General features: G+C 38.0%; 1 protein-coding gene across 1 annotated transcript in view; it reads left to right on the top strand.

The window, feature by feature from the left end:
- Nucleotides 1-18302, top strand: part of LOC124157985 (putative glycerol kinase 5) — a 203967-nt gene that overhangs the window by 122993 nt on the left and 62672 nt on the right. The window contains exon 6 of the mRNA XM_046533119.1: nucleotides 6498-6624. Within this exon, the coding sequence (XP_046389075.1) occupies nucleotides 6498-6624 (127 nt within the window). The remainder of the gene's footprint in view (nucleotides 1-6497; nucleotides 6625-18302) is intronic.

Below are 18302 nucleotides of genomic sequence, written 5' to 3'. Positions count from 1 at the left end.
CAGCGTCGAACTGCGTCGTACTAATAAAAAATTCTGTGAAAATTTACAGTTGTTTATCTTAATTCAGCATGAATTTTCACCCAGAGAAAGCTGAACGCATCTGTTTCAAGACGAATTTCACCAACTTAGCTTATAACCAATGGATTTCCTTTCCCCGCATTCATCAGACCGGTTCCTTTTCTTTTCCTTTTTAAATTGTCAAGTAAAAATCCCGTATCTTTATCCATCTTACGTCCATACAACCACATATCTCATAAATAAGTTTCCCCAACACCTTAAAACCCTTGATACATTACGATGTTGATTCTCAGCCAGAAGAAGGCTTGTTTGGATGTGTGAGGGTAGACGTCATCTGACACATAGCCACATGTGAGCGAATTTCACTCATAAGGATAGGGAAGCCAGATCCTTTTCTTGCACCGCTTCGAGGATTTTATTTTAGAGGTTTACGGAGGCTCCGCCCGGTATTTGAACCCTGAACACTTTGATCTGCAGACAAGCACTCTCCCCACTACGCTATCATGCTCGCCTTAGACAACCTGCCACGGTAATATAATCGTAGAAATATTATGACAGCCGCGGAGAAATCAATGGTAGAGGTCTTCGAAATGTGGTGCTACAAAAGAATGATGAGGAACAAATAGATCGACCGAGTTGGTAATGAGGAAGTCCTAAGAAGAGTTGAAGAGAAGCCTCATGGAAACCTTGATAATTAGACGCAGGAACCTTACAGGTCATATCTTGAGAAATTATGGTCTTATGATGATAATTATCGAGGGGAAAGTGGATGGAAAGAACGGAAAAGGAAGACCTCGAACAAAATATATGCAACAGGTAAAAAAGGATGTGATAGAGAATAAGTATATAGGGTGTGAAAAGATTAGCTGATAGGGTAATTGAGTGGAGAGCTGCGTCAAATCAATCCTAGGATTATTGACCAGTGTTGATGATGATGATGATAAGTTTGACCGATCGCACAACTGTCAAAAGTCATCCTTTGTGTTTCAGTTCACCGAAGGAACGGGTACAGGTTGATTCTGTGCTTGAGAAAGAAGTGACAGAGCCTTGATGAGGAGACGGAACAACCTCATAGGCCACATCTTTAGACATGATGGCCTGATGAAGACAATCGTCGAGGGATAAGTGGAAGGCAAGAACGGAAAAGGAAGACCTCGAACAAAATATGTGGAACATGTAAAGAAGGATGTGAGAGAGAATAAATACGAGTACGTAGGTGTGAAAAGATTAGCTGATAGGAGAATTGAGTGGAGAGCTGCGTCAAACCAATCCTAGGATTATTGACCATTGATCATGATGATGATGATTGATAATGATGATGATGATGATAAGTAATTTTAGAGAATTCTGAACTGCACTAACTATGTAAATGTATAACCAAAAATAAATAATGATAATAATTATTTTTGGTTGTATTGACTTCGCCGATGAGAAATGTCATTGGAATCGACGGTTACCCCTTAGTCCATGAGCACTACTCAGCGGAAGAAGCGTTTTCTTCGATGGAGATCGTGACCGCGTGTCCTTTCGCCTGACGTCTAGCACGGCTCGCGTGCGCCCTGCGCGTGGATGTGGGCCGGCGCCAGTGCGGGAGACGCCAGAGCCCTTAGAGGCGCCACCACCAGGCGACAGACGGGACGGCGAAGGCGGAATTTCACTCCCTATTTCTGTAACTGCTCCTCGAGATTCTGTAACCGAGGGGATTTTTTTTTAGTGATTGCTTCCACTCACGCGAGTCTTCCGTCAGGGGGATCCTATGTGATCCCATTGCGGTGCAATGGGGTGGACGTTCATGAAATAAAGGGAGCGCTCACTACGGCAGCAACAAGTGGAGAACCCTGAAAAACAGCTTCCATGCTCGGCCACAATGGATCGGCTGATAGCGGAGCCGCAACGGTCATATGTGGATCCAACAGTGCGAACTACAACTTAATCTGAGCATTTGAAATAATTACTTGCCATTTTCCACGATTCTAAAATTTATTACTATCTGCATTTCAATGGTAGGTACTGGTACTATATCATCTTCCAAGTGAAGTATTTCTTTCAATATGGAAAAATTACACTCCATCAATATTGGATCTTCGAATTTTATTATTCTGAGGTGATGCACGGCGGTGCATTTCCTGCGTAGGTCATACAAAAATCTCAATTTATTTGTTGCGGGTGATGAGATGGTAATATAAAGGCGAAAAATGAAGAGTAGTGTCTGGGAGTTACGACAATTACGAATCAATCGTGGGGAACACATGTAAGAAATATTTGTGGCATAGCCCTGAAGACGCTATGATTTGTCAAGCCTGTCGTGAGAATATTTTTGGATGAAAAATTGGAAGGGAGGTGCAATTTCGCACTCGTCCAGCCACACCTTGAATGTGCAGCGAGCGTATGGCACAATGCGCAGGAAGAATTATTAATCCCTAAACTTAACAAAAAAATACAAAGGAAAACTGTGTTATTCGTCAAAACTTCCTCGGGTATACAGAAAGCACTTCACAAATGTTACACGAATTAGGCTGGGAGCAGCTAGATACTCGGAGGCTGCGCGCAAGGCTTCGATAGCTTCAGCAATTGATAATAGATATCTGTCAGAGCGACACAAAGAATATCATATTAGAACCCCGCTATATTTTCAAGTTTTCATGCAAACGTAAAACTCATTTCCGTCTATATAAATGCCTTTTTACAAATTAACTCTTCCACTGACGTTGTTTTCAACTATACATTGATTTGCTGAGGACATAATGGACTAAAAAGCAACCTTCAGTGAAACTTAGACGCTGCAGTTATTTTTTGCCCGCATTTTACAAAATTGATAACAGCTCTTTTTTGTAAATTTATACGTGCATATGATAAAAACTCAAAACCATTATGGCAAAAATAGGTAAAATCAATAAATATAATTTGGATTAGAATAAACAATAAAATTACTTGATTTCGAGTCATGGGTTACCAAAGTTGGCGCTATGCACGAGCATCCACTGCATTGGAACCCATCTCCATTAAAACCGTGATTATTACTTTTCAAATGTGTTTCTTAAGCTTAAATTGAATCCAAAACGACGCAGAATATAATAATGAAAATCTTGCTGCCAGTAATAGGGTGTTTTCCTATTCTTTTTTTATTGCCTAAATCGAAATATTATCACTCCTAGAGTACGTATTTCACGCTTTTAGATTTTTAAATGACGATATCTATTTTTCGCGATCAAATGAATAGTGAAAATTTTCTAGCGCGCGAAAACGCGACGGCTAAGTAGGAATGATGGGAAAAGTCCGTGTGACGTATTTCTGGGTCCCGCTGCCGCCCTGTGAGGTGACCTTGAGGCGAAGCTTGAGCGCTGATACGACGCAGGCTACTAGCTGGTAGCTGAGTACCCTGCTAGCAGGTAGCGCTTGGCTTAAATATGGATTATTAATACCTTATCAAACGAAGAAAACTTTCCGACCTTAGCCAGTTTTTACATGTGATTATTAAGATTATTATTCCCTGAGCTCTGTGCCTCATGCATGCATTGGTAATCTCAGACGATGTCAAACTCCTATCTACTCGTGTAGAAACTAGGTCCCTGTGACGTCACGTGGAGTGGCATCGCATGGGCGCCAATCTGGCCTTTTTCAAATTAGGTTAAAATTGACCGTTAACATTCGTCTAAACTGGGATTTCCAAAACCAAATCATTTGTACATTATGAATACATGAATGGTGGGTAATGAATCGCAATCAATGCCTTTCGTTTTCTTTGGTGAATGAAACTACCCTATTCTTCAATATCCCTTTTCGTTCCTTTTTAAGCTCAAGGTCGCATAATTCTTGCTCCTATAGTTTCTTTCACGGGTTTCAGATGCTGGGAGAGGTGGTTATCCTTTCGTTGTGCAATGCAATACCATTTGCACACGGATTGTGAGTTACAAGCATTCTGACGGAAGAAGATAAAAGTTGAAGTCATCAGGCCGAAATTATGATGTGAAAAATGAGTCCCTGCAGTGATTCAACCCTAAAAATAAGTTTTACACGGTCATCGTGCGATTTGTACGTCGCGTAGTTGGAGACTTTATCGCCGCTGCGGTTCCGCAGCCGCGCTTCTATGGAGACGGCGCAGTTTGATAAGCAGAGCAGAGCCAGGATGTGGCTGCGGCATTGTTGATGGCGCATCGGGTCGCGAAGGATCTCTGCTATCATTCTGATTTATGAACTTTTTTGTCCACTTCACGTATCCCTAAGCAAGCGCGCCGATTCTCAAGTAAACCATCTCAATGAGGTATTACCTACCCTCTCCCATTAGGATGATCCAACTTTTTTCAAGTTGCAAGTTTTGGGTGAATCGTTTATTAAAAAATGAATCCGAGAAAAACATTGGACAATAGCGTCTAATTGCATATGAAAACGTCGGCAATACTTTATTGAAAATTGTCTATTTTTTAAGTGGCAAACTTCGTGTTATTAGTGTTTTTTGGGAAAATATTGCGGTCATTGGTCACAAAAACATTTGGTGAATAAAATTACCTTTTTCAATAGAAATATTGATTTTGAACGACTGAAAAACTGTTTATAGCAACTTTGACCCCTCCTCGAGAACAATTTTCTTATAGCTTAGAAAATTTTGGGTACGACCCACTCTTTACTGTCTCTTTCGTTTATTTTTAGTTATCTTTATCTTCAAATACAATTTTTAGCGAAAAAATGCTCGTTAAGTAAAGGGTTACATTATTGTGTTTCACCATATTTTTTAACTTTCAATGCGAGACTATGGGACTCCTTTCACTAAAGGTTTTCGTAGTAAACGCTGTCTCGAATAATGATAGAGAAATATTAGTCAAAGTACGTCTACGAGGGAGAGAGTTTTTAGCAAGGAACTTACATTCCAGCATGAAGAAGAGAATCTCGTAGAAACACCAAAAACCTTAGGCTCGCTCCTTTAAAGAAGGCAACTTTAGAGTAAACTCAGCTGAAATTTTCATGCGCAATTTAATGGCTTTTATGTTTTTGTCTCTTATCCCGTTTACCCATGGCCGTCAACTCCAAAACTCATCTTCATTGGCTATGCCGCTGTGGACCCTTAGATGTGAATACACATGGACCTTTGCCGTCCTCTAATTGTTTCATCTAATGAATTTTGTTCTCAAGATGTTTCTGCGAACTATTGAGTCCAAATTGGAACTTAATTAACCTTCTTACAGTGGCTGCAAGCATCGACCCTTTGGGCATGTGTGAAGAATACTCCTGAGCTTTATCAACCTCTGTAATTTTCGGTTAGAGTCGTATGGAAGACTAAACAATTCAATATGAGTTATTTCCTAAATATATGTAAATTTAAGAATAACATATGTTTATTGTCGTAGACCGACAAGGTCCTAAATAGTTTAAAGAAAAAATATTCGGCTTCCTTATACTAATGGAATAATAAATACCAAATAACAACAGCATAAATATTACATTCAACAGAAAATAATAAGTACCTTTCAGCAACAAAAACTTCCACTCAATGTACAGAGACATCATCTATGAAGCATTGTTGATCTTGAGCAGAATGTATTTTGAAAAAAATGGGGTAAGTTCACGAAGTATAAAAGAAAAATTGACAGAACCAATTGACTCATGCATAGTTGTATACTCTAGGGACACACAAATCGCCGGTCTACCGCTCACAGGAATTCAACATTTACACTCGCACGGGAGGAATTATCAGATCAGATATAATATTGATTTCATAGAATGATGCAAAAACTAATTTTAGGATACCTTCTGATTTGGAAATATGCTTAGGAAGACTTTTCATTTTCAAAAATAAGAAGGTGAATAACTTTCTTTTGAAAATAGTCATATATTAACATAATTTTATATCTTCCGCGAGTGCATTCCAATGCTTCGTTACAGCTACTAATAATAAATGATATATAAGATATATGATATAATATATTTCCAGTTTGTGCTGAGGGATTGGAGGTTGAAGACTAAAATAGTTTTTAAAGATGACCTGAAGGATATTCATAATGAAACACAGTAGAATTACTTAGCTCTCAATTACTGACTTTAAACTAAACAATTAATTATTTTTCGATAAGATTTACTACGCAAAAAAATACATTGTAATTAACAATTTATTTGCGTTATAATCAATGCAAATACTCCAATATCCCGGTTTCGACATCTTATAATCATCATTAAGTGAATAGAGTTTATTATTGAAGTAAATTGTGAGGAAAATACTATCAAGTCTTTATTTTAATTCAAACAGTGCGATATATAATAAAGTAACTTTCGATTTAATTTACAGGTGAAAGAGACGGACGCTAAACTCGATGACAAACAGAATATCTTTAATGAAGTAATTAGGAGCTGTAAGACACCTATATTTAATGCATTAATTCCAATATTCTATGGGATTTTACAACCTCCGTTCTTCGCATAGACTTCCATAAAAATGTTCGCCCCTTCTGTTTCTTTTCATGTGGCGTTCGATTGGGATTGACGCTCAGGTCTCCGACCAATCGGCTTCCCTCTTCGGCTCATGCTGCTTCTCCGCCGGTGACCTCAAGGTTACCATGGGGACGGGTGCCTTTCTGGACCTCAATACGGGCACATCCCCGCACGCATCGGCAACAGGTATATCATATAATTACTCAAAATTATTAATTCTGAGTATATAGCATTGGGAATAAAAAAAGAAAAAATGAAAAAATCTGTTACAACAGAAATAAAAAAAGGAAACAATGAAATATAATATAAAAAAAATCATAAAACGAAGTGTTCCGGGAAATATTCTTCGTAGAATTGTTTTTAAAAAATTCTAAATAACATTTTTACTGTTTAATGTTTAGTTCCTGCAAACCCAATGAACTCACTACAAGGGCAAATGCAAAAAATAATTTTAAAAAATATAAACTGGCCGATTGTGGTGAACATTGGTTTACCGGTGCGGCGCCCGAACGCGCCATCGGCGTGAGCATTAATGAGAGGATGCAGTTGAGGGCGAAAAATGGGGAGGAATCTGAATCAGAATAAGAAAACATTATTTAACGTATTCATAAGCAGACTAATTAGATTATACAATGAGAACTAGTTAACTATCATATATAATACGAGGTGTATTTGGTACAGTCTGTCCCAATACTCGTGCGTTATTTTTGACCTCCAGTTTTAGTAATTTCCCCGCGAGAAATATTCTTGAAAGTTGGCGTACTAGTGGGGAAAGGTCCTAAGTTTGTTGAATGTAAGCGAAATTTTACAATTTTGACCTTTTGACCTCACAATGTGGGCACAAACCAAATTTTTTAATTAGCCTTATGGGGTTTCAATGTTAAAAAATTCGAGGTGGATAAAAGTCTGAATTTCATTGACCAAGATGTCAAAAGAAGGCCAAGATGACACGAGAAAACTTAAAATAACAGTTTTATTTACGAAAATACAACCATTGACCCTGTAGGATCACAGTCAAGACCATGTATATATGGGGAATTTTAGTTTTTTTAACATTTATTTATTCGTCTACATTAATATGTATATACCTTCAAAATAGTCTATATTAGATATCATGCATTTGGGCCAGCGCTTCTTCCAATCTTTGAAGCACTTCTCATACTCGATCTTTAAGATTGCTTTCAGCTCTGTCGGATATTTCTTTTAATGTCATGTACAGTTGTAAAACGACCGCCCTTTGTAGTTCTCTTTAATTTTGAAAATAGGTAGTCACTCGGAGCCTGGCGAATATGGAAGCTTGAGCATCGTTACATCATTGTGTGTAGACGATAATTCATAAACAAGGAATGAAGTGTGAGCCTAACATCGCCAAGCTAACGTTATAAAAACTCGTTTAGCCTTTACGGCTGCCACAGGAAAAGTAAACAATGAATACAGCTGAAAATTAAATAATTCTTCAGAATAACTAAGCCAACATAATTTAAAAAAATACAATCGAACTCTCCAAACTAGCGAAAAATTATAAAAAAATATTTCCCGATATTTTCTGAACACGCGTCGTACTAAGGCAGATGCGGTTTATCGGTTTATCACCGTTCTAAAGTGAGTTCGACAATATTCCTTTTAATAATTTAAAAAATTATTTTCATTCATTATTTTTTTTACAACAATGAAATTACAACAATGTAGCCAGCGGCGTACCTTATAGTACACACAATGTGCTCAAATTCCACTGAGGAGAAATCACATGCATTGACGGTATTCGAACCCAGATCCCCCCCATCCGCGCTTTTCAATACACTTAAACCTCACAGTTGAGTGAACAGCTGGCATTCCTAAGGGCCATCACCGAGATTTCCTGAGGAATTGTTGGCATATAATAGCTTGGAATGGTTAGTCCTGTGCAATGGTTGCATCACTGCGTGCCATTAGTAACGACATTTATGAACGCGAAGTACGGTAATAGCGGTTTGTATTAAGAATGCAGTTGGGAGTGGTTTTTGCGCCAAGAAAAATTTTACGCGATATGCTTGGACGCCAGCTGTTTAACGGCTAAGAATATGTGTTATACGTCAGGTAGCCCTTATCGGACGACTCCAGACGAGACACAGATAAGGAAGATAGCGTGATTGGGCGTGGAGTGATAGATAAGCGCATTCCTCGTGTGTGCTATAGGCGTAGCATTCCAATAAGGCCATCTTGAAACTCTTCTTCCCGCCTTAAACTCTAAACGTTTTTGTTGATTCGAAGGCATTGTTGCGACGTTGTGTCGCCTGACGCCCAATGATTACAGCCCCATTCTTGCCTATCAACCGACCATGTTTATTGGATAGAAAAGAAATATATCCATGCGTTCAACATTATCGATAAGTGATAAGTTTTATCTATAGAAGTTTTGTTGGATGCATGGCTCTCCACATTCTTCAAATGCATTAAGTTCTCCAAATTCCATATTAAATGCATTTAGTTACTTTACAAAGGGGTTCTTCTTAGTTTTGGTGGATAATATATATATTAAGGAGGGAACATTCCGAGAAAAACTCGACTAACGAGCAGAAGTATATCCTAATAGTTGAACGTACAACCGACGCTATCATAAAAAATGCTATTGTCAATTTTTCGATATTGTAGCAATGACTGGAAATGAATGAAACTTTGGAATACGTAATCGACTTCAGAAGAGCCGTATTATTCGCCATTTCGGAGGTATGAAAATCCCTGCCAAATCACGAGGTCTTCAACAAATAGATAGTTCACAAAAATGTGAAAACTCGCGTAAAATCCGTTGATATCAATCGCTGCGAGAAATCTTAAGTACATCCAATTGTGTTTGATGCACTTTTAAGTGGAACTCATTAAAAAAATATTTTAAATTTAGGATGAAATTATGCAGAATTTTGAATTGAACTCGGCATCCTATAACGCTTTGCTCGTTGCATTAACGTTCACAGTTAAATAAATTAAACTAGACATTGTGTTTATGCACGAATTAATGAGGATAACCTCGAATGCTACTAACAAGTCAAGGGATAGATTTCCTGCAGTAACCAAATGCGGGGACCTGGAACCATACTACCAGGTAACATAATACCCTATTTTCAAAGAATAAACGAAAAAATATTCACACAAAGTACATTCAAACTTGAGCTATCGCAAGCGCAAAAGCAAAAAAAGAAAACGAAACTGTTAAAAAAAATTTGTGCATGCGTAAATACTTCAAATACAGCAATATTTTGACAACCATTTTCGAGCATAAAAACTAACTCAACTGATATGATATCTTCTATTTTGAAAGGAAGTTATTAATTCATCATTCCATTTTACTCGTTCACATTTCCGTTCGGTTGCTAAACTAAAACGGAAGTTCTATGGAAAATTTTCATGGCGCTTCCGCGAAAGCCGCTATCTTAACCCGCGGAGTTTTATCTCCGGAAATCATAAAGAACAAGTGACGAGCGCAATAGTTTGAAATTCCTAAGGAGATAGGTTCGCGACCGCCCAAATTAAAATAAAGGCTTTTCGTATATATTGTTTACATAAAATTATTCAACATCATAGTCGAAATTCAACGAGGTTATAGAAACAAACTAAGAGTGCACGTGCATCATAGAACGTGCATCATTTAATGATTACATTTCAAAGCTTATTTTTCAGCTATTTGAGCCGAATGAAATGCCATTTAACGCTATTGTCATGTAACTAACGTGATTTGACTTCAATCACAGCAGTCATTTGCCAAGATCGGAAATCTCGATGGTGAGATTTGCTGTTATTTGTGTTAAAAAGTCTGGAGGTTGAGTTTTGAGGGTGGAGTCACAAGTGGAAACAAAAGTGATACCACTCTCTGAGACAACGTGTCAGACCTGACAACAATTGAAGTCCCGGAGACTTCAATTGTTGCCCAGTGCGCCAGTGGGCGCGCACAATTCCAAACTCTGGAGACAAAGTCTCAGAACTCGAAACATTATCGATCCTCAGAGACCAGTGATCAGGAAACTAATAGCCACTTAATTTTCAGTAATATTCCTTCAGTGGACACGTTGTTCAGATCAATAATCAGAGGTTAATTATCAGCCGATCAGATTCGTCAGGGACCACGTGATTTGGAAGTATGCCATTTCAATCTTGGACGCATGCGCAGAGGCTGAAAATCACTCTTTTCTTTTCATACACTTCGAGGAAGCAGAAGCGTAAATTACAGCCAATATATTAAAGTCGTTTTTTTCGTCGCGATTTTTGGCCTCTGCGGATTCGACCAAGATTGAAATTACGTAATCCCAAATCACGTGGTCCCTGACGATCTGATTGGCTGATTCCGACGACCGAACAATTTAAACGTTGTTTTCCAAGATTGGAAATTTGATTTCAAGTACATTTAATATTCACCAAGGAGAAAAAGTACAGAGATTTTAAGAAAATATATTTATAAGTATTTTATTTGCCAACTTTTACCATTTCCAAAATGACAATAAGGTTTAAGAAGTTTCCATGATAGCCAAAAATTTTGGCTACTGCGCAGCCATTGCGATTGCTATTGTTAACATTTACGAAAGGGTTTACCATTCATAAACATCGCCGTATTAGGCCAATAATATCTTTTGATTTGAACGTCATTTTCGTAATATATAGCATGTAAATCCCAATATACTTTAACTGCAGACTATTGCGTACAATAAGAAGGGAACATTTTAGATTTGTGCGTCAGAGTTATATATTAAGTACTTCACTTTACAGCGCCACTTTCATTAATGAGCGCCATCATAAAAAATTTCAGGCCTGAAGCTTATCCGACATTGTCAGACGTTACATTCCGTTATTCTCGCTCAGCTAATTGATTGTGCGTGATTTGAAATGGCCAGAAGCAAGCACGTAGCCAGGTAATAGTTTAGGTTGGGCTCATTATAAATTACAAGTTTATTTATAGCCTATTACAAGTTATGAAGGCTCGACCTTAACATTTTGTCCGCGAAAGTTCAAAAACTTTGCGGGCAAAAATTACCAATTTATCGGTAGCGAAGCCACAGTTGAATAAATACGACACCTTAAAAAAAACACGATTAATTCAAACGGTTTCGTGCCAATTAAATTCCCTTTTACTCTGCAAATTCCACCGAGTCGTGAGCAATATTTTCGGGATAACTTTCGACTAAATTTCGGCGAATGCGTCTTGCGAGATCAACTGCCCTTTAATCTCTTGAGAAGATCAAAATCCATGTTCCATGCTGCTGCAGTAAGATTGAGGGAGAGCTTTTTTCAAGGTCTAACTGCTCGACTTCGAACGAACAGCGCACCACGCTGTCCTTATTCCATCCACCGATGGTTGAAATCTAAAGATTTACATCAAGTAGGTACTGTGGAGTTCAAGAGGCAATAAGACATTTATTTATTCTGGTATTCTACCGATTAAGGTAGGTTTCCATGGAGTGTTCAAAAAGTGATCTGGAAGCCTCCCTTCCCTTCCAGCACTGCCTTCTTTACAATAAGATATATTTACATTAATTACTTTTAACGTCAATTGAGTCTTATTCTGATATTTTTGTTTTCTTTAGTGATTTTTGTATATGGTTAAAGCAGAAGTAATTAAGTAATACCTTTTACGCAGTAACAAATGGATTTCATACAAACCATTTTCACTGAAATCATTTGATTGGATTCAAAAATTTATCTCATATAACTATTCATTGCTTTGAATAAAATCTAGCCAGAAATAATATTCCACTTGAAGCTTTCTCTAACGCAAAATAGAGGTAATATTAAAAATTTTAATTAACCTCCATAGACCCCGAATATATTGACTATCCATTGAATTATGAATTATTACTCCAGTACATCTAGGTCCCAAATATGTACCCTAAAGAGCCTAATAAATGCAGGTAAGGAAACTAGTATCTATAATCAAAGAATTAAAACGAAATATGAGCTCAATTACTGTGTAACTTAAGCGGAGGAAAGAACGGAAGAAGATACTGGAGAAATTTATTATAAACTATAGAATTACGAACATTTTCTCTCTGCTCTGCTTTTTCAATCTGCTGGGTAGGTTCAGCCTATATTATGTTCTTCACTCAAGTAACGACTCTTAAACCTTCGTATTTACTTTTGTTTTCGTCTGCCCATTAATGCTACAAAACCATTTGCTTTCAATCCATGAACTCTCAGAAAAAATAGAAAGTTTTGTTCGAGTTAGTGACGACTCCCAAACTTTCATATTAACACTTACCGCGCTGACCTTTGTACATCTACATAATACCCCGCGAGCCACCTCTAGGGTGTTTGGAAGGGGGTGATCAATCATCAGCATGCAATTGGACTCCCACATGCACACCACACTGTCCAAAAAACGTCACGCATACCAAAAAATAATACTACCATATGCTGTTAGAAATAATTATAAAATTAAGAAACATGCATTAAGTTTTACATAGGTTAGTAGGCTACACTACAAGTCATCTAATCTATTTATGAGTTCTATCGCTGCCGTTATAATCTCTTATTGATCGTGGAAAAAAATACATTATGAATCTGTCTGTTCTACAATCTATCTCTCTTATTTTATTTATATGATCTGATCTTCCGTAGTATGTTGGCGTCCGTAAGATATGGCTAACTTCGATAGAAAAGACGCTGCTCTTGAATTTAACTAAAAGGTTTAGTCTATTTTTCAATCTACAGTGCTGTAGATCTATACTCCAGTGCTGGGCATCTTCAATGCTTTTGTTTTATTTCTTAACAATCAACCTTTGATGCGAGGAATAGGTGTTTGGTGTCATTTCAATGTATAAATTTTGAGAAAAGAACCAAAGAAGTTAACGGAGAAATTGATTTAATAATAATGATGTCATTTATTTTCGTAGGCACTGAGGCCCATGAGAAAATAAAATTACACTTTCTACATTTCCAACTTGGTAGATAAATAGAAGTAAAAAAGAAAATAAATATAATTTCAGACAAATGCAACCAGTGCAGATCGCCAAGAGCATGAAAAAAAACAATTCAATATTTTCAACAAAAAAATAAATAATCGCACTTAGATATAACATACTAATTACAAGAATTTAAGATGACAATATGTTATGACAATTATGTAAAACAAACATTTTTTTAAAGAAACCATAACATTAGGAAAACACTGTGATTTAGCACATTTCTAAATTTAGTTGACCATTTATTCACATGTGTATCAATAAAAATAACAATAATAATAAGAATTAGGCTAAACATGAATATAAACAAAAGAAATTCAACTTGAGGTTAAGAAGGCATTCTTCAGAAATGTAGTGTTTATGATCTTGGAGTATAGGTCATGATAAATAAAATACACATTTCGCCAACGTTTCGGAGATTTATTCTCCTTCCTCAGGGCTCTGTGATAGAAAAGTTTCGTTACTAGGCCTAGTAACGAAACTTTTCTATCACAGAGCCCTGAGGAAGGAGAATAAATCTCCGAAACGTTGGCGAAATGTGTATTTTATTTATCATGACCTATACTCCAAGATCATAAACACTACATTGTTGTAATAATAAGGAAGGTCGGGAGAAGAAACTTTATTCATTCTTCAGAAACCCATATGTGCCATGTTTAAACCTATTGATATTTGTACTGCTTCTTATTTGGGCTGGGAGATAGTTCCATATTCGTGAGGCGGTTACTATGAATGATTTGTTCATATGAGGCGTGTGATGTTTAGGAATATGGAGGTCAATGGTATGATTACAGGTAGGTACTATATTATGTACTTCAGATTTTCTAATGAATATCTCCTACAGACATGGCGGGTAACCGGTCGTTAAGACACTAAAGCCTAGAGTTATTATCAGAAGGGTGCGACGCTCTTTATACTTAAGCCTGTTAAGGCGGTTGTTAGAGTTACTAATATGGTCCCATTTTTTTAAATCGTAAATAAATCTTACAGCTGAATTCATCGCCACTTGGAGTCTATTATTGTTTTCGTCGCCCAGGTTTGTGAATAAGGCTGCACAATAATCCAGGTGAGGGAAGACTAATGTCTTTACTAAACAAATTCTTATGTCGGGTGTAAGTATTTCTCTGGCTCTGAAAAGTTGATGCAGTGATTCCAAAAATTTACGCCTCGCATAGTGGGTTTGAGGCTTCCATTTTTTGATCTTTGTTGCAAAAAGTGCGGTTCGTCTATAGAGAATGCCGAATATCAATCATATCCCTTCCCTGCCTGGTCAGTGGCGACCGCACGCTCCGCACGCCGTAACCGCAGACGTGCGAAGGCACGGTCCTGCAGAGCGCGCGCCCGCGTGATCGCTCGTGGATATAGTGGCCGCGTGCCTCTCTCCCCGCGCGCGTGAGCTGGAGAGTCGAGATAGGAGGAGGAGGGACTTTCCTGTTCGCAAGAGGCGGATTTTCCTCCTCGTCCTCATTTCGAACGCATTCCTGCTCTTTAAGACCCTCCCCTCCACTCTTTGGACGCGATAGCCCCCATCCCACCCACCCTCCCTCCCTCCCCTCTTCCTCCTATCCTTCGCCACCTTGACGACAAGCCCTGGGCGCGAGCTTAAGCGGTTGTCGGCTCGCAACTGTTTCCGTTGCCTAGCGCCCGCCCAGCCGCAAGCCGCGATGCGTATCTCGTTTCGGCAGATTCCATGTTTGATCGTCGATGTAGTTTTGATAGTTGAATGGTTTAAGTGGAATTAAAATTAAATGGAATGAGTATAAGGAGACCATGAAACTTTACTTTGAAATCCTGGTTTACCGAGTCGAGATTTTTATGGTAAAATTTCAGACTTCGCCAGATTTCAAGTTCGATCGCTTTTTTTGAAAAATTAGCACTTGAATTATTGAATAAGAATAAAGAGACTGTAAGTATATTATACTTCCTCACAAAATCTGGTTTTAACTAAGTGATGATTTATTGTAAGAGTTTAGACTGACTCTTCGGCAGATTCCATGTTTTATCCTTCTCGAAAAATGATCAATGGTTCAGTTTTATGGCAGGAAACAAATTGAAAAGCGTTAGAATAATTGATACAACGAAGACGCATTTATGCTATGATTTTGATTAACTGCTTCTATCGCTTGCGCCCGGCCGGCCGCAATCCGTGATACATGTCACTTTTCGGCAGATTTCGTGTGTGATCATTTTATTGGAAATGTGACAAATGAACGGTTCAAAGAGGAGTAGTAGGCTGAAAACATATTATTAAACCTAGGACAAGCTGTCTTGCGTATGAGATTTCAATGGTAAGATATCAGAATACTGTTCCGGAAGCTTTCGAGTATGATCGATTTTAAATGCAACGATTTACGGATAAGGAACCGAGTGAAAACAAATTATTTATCACCATAAAACCTGCTTCTAATAAGTTATTTTAATGATATGAGAACAGGTATGGTTTCCGGCGGGTTGTTAGGTTTAAACTCTGTTGTTAAAAATTTAATAATCGAACTATTCAAAGAGGAAAACTGCACAAAAATAATGTAAAAAACGTAATTGAACCTGCTTAGTGAACAATGTTTCATGGTAGGGGTTCCATTTTTGTTCCGTTTGTCTCTGTTAAAATTGCAATATCCAAGCCTTATCATATAAGATGTTGATTTAATGTTCGTCTTGGTTCTAAGGAAATTCTTTGTAAAAGGGCAATTCCATTTGTGACGGAATTACCTTCAGAGAAAACTATGCCATAGGATATTTCGATAAAATTGTAAAATACACAAAAATTCCAAAACTTCTGACTGTGCATTATGAAAAAAACATTTATGAAGGTGATGTTCATGTAAAGATACAAAATTAATTATCGAAATACCTTCTAAATATGCCCAAAATTAACATGTGACGGAATTACTGCTAGGTCAACCTCCTAAGTGTAATGATTGCGAACATCTTTAAAACTCTGTGAATCTAGGAATAATTTGAAAACTTTTAATTAGGCTCTGAGTAATTTTTCAAATACTGATTTCATAAAATTCAATCATTTAGCTGTTGATTTGTCAGGATAAAATGTTTACAGCCTAAATTTTAATTTGAGAGAAAAAGTTGACATTTTCATGGAAATGCCCGAAACATAATTATCCATACATTTACACAGTGTTTCACTAGCTCGGCAATAAGCGTATAATTTTTTATTGTGTTAGTTTGAATTAATAGGCGTGAGGAACGAATTAGTGTCAAAACAGATCGTTGAGGTATTTTATTTGAATGGATTGGAATGAGAAAAAATTCCTCTGGATCGGAAATGGAACCACGGACCATTGGCTTTGCAGGTTCCTTCATTCCTATGGTAATTGCAGCGAGGCCCATGGTACTACATGTTGTGCCCTCGCGGTCCATCCAGTATGGCAACGCGAAGGAGAAATGACTTCGCTTCTTGGTATATTGTCAGTCGCTTTCCCCAGTCAGGAAAACGTATTCGCCTCCGATTGACCCTAAGGGAACGCAAGCTCATTAGCATTTAAATATCAATTTCACTCCCGCAAATTGTCCCCACTCACCAATATTTTCCATACATAATGTAACAACGTCGCCATGAGTTAGTGAGTACAGTTATCTCAAACCTCTAATGTGGACCGCGCGTACTAAATATGCAGTTCAGCCCCAAAGATACTGTTACATTTAACACAGATCTTAGAAAAAAACTGGAAGAAAATACAGTAGTGCTAGTGTATATCTGCGGTCCTGCCACACCTTGTATATACAACTAGTATGCAATGCCGGGAAATAAAATTCATGAAGCGGGTCAAATCTGGGAGTCTTGCTAGTAATTTACGTGGATAATATCACGAAAAACAAATCCCGTTGCGTACTTGATCAAATTCAGTTATCTCTTAAAATTTCTTTTTCTATCACACTGAGAAGTGTGAACGAGAAGATTTGCTTTTGGTATTGTACGGTGACATTGCAGAATACGAAACCAGCCTTCCTTCCACATATGGAAACAAAAAGTTGAGCTGCTGAACCCGATAATTCCTGAATTCTGTATTGTTAATACGAATGAGGAAAGAAGGTGATGGGTGTCGGGTAGGTCAGCAAATGAATCTTCCATATATTGGCAGTCAGGGGCGCCGCTAGGAATTAAAGCTAGGGGAGGGTTTTAGGCGCAACTAATACTTACGGGTGTGGTGGTATTGCATACCCACCAGGGTAGGCAGGAGTTGCGGGGGCCCTCCTCGCGAAATTTTTTTAAGAATAATGGTTCAAAATGGCGAGTTTTATGGCTTTCTGAGGGATATTTGATAAATCCTAACAGTATTCTATAAGTAATACTGATCCAAATAAGTAAAATGGCTTAAACTTAAAAATTTCTCTGAGCTCTGGAGCGGGGGTATTATCCCCCAAACCCCCCCCTCGCTGCGCCACTGTTGGCAGTGATATCCACAGTTGTCTGCGGTGAAGGGCAATACTCTGAATCCCAAGATTTTTTTCGCGGACTGTACAACGCCTACCGTAATGCCACTCGCGATACAACATTCCTGCAATAAATAGTAAATATAAACCGTATGCGGTCATGTCACACCTTGCATTTGCAGCGAGTGGCGGGACGTATAATTCCGGGAAATAAATAACGTGCATAAGACGGGTGGTCATTTCGTTGAATATGGCTGAGAGCGAAAGGTGAAAGTTCTCTTGATTCCAGAGAAATTAGGTTGGGAGCCGATCTCCGGAGTGTTGTTGGCAAAGAGGGACGTACGCGAACTTAGCCGTTTATTCGCAAGAGAATTAAAAAAAAATAGTGATTTTACTACCGAAATTCGGTCTAATGTTTGTTAAAATTCTGCATTTTTAGGGTAAAATTTAATTCTCGTACCTTTCTATTAGGCAACATTTCTCTTATCCTTTCGTTTCTGTCGGACCTGGATCATGAAACTCGGAAACTTTAATCGGAAATGCAATGTCGAA

This window comes from Ischnura elegans, chromosome 4 (genome assembly GCF_921293095.1).
Source record: "Ischnura elegans chromosome 4, ioIscEleg1.1, whole genome shotgun sequence".
NCBI lineage: Eukaryota > Metazoa > Arthropoda > Insecta > Odonata > Coenagrionidae > Ischnura > Ischnura elegans.
The sequence above is the reverse complement of the archived record's forward strand: the minus strand, read 5'-3'. Positions and strand labels throughout refer to the sequence as shown.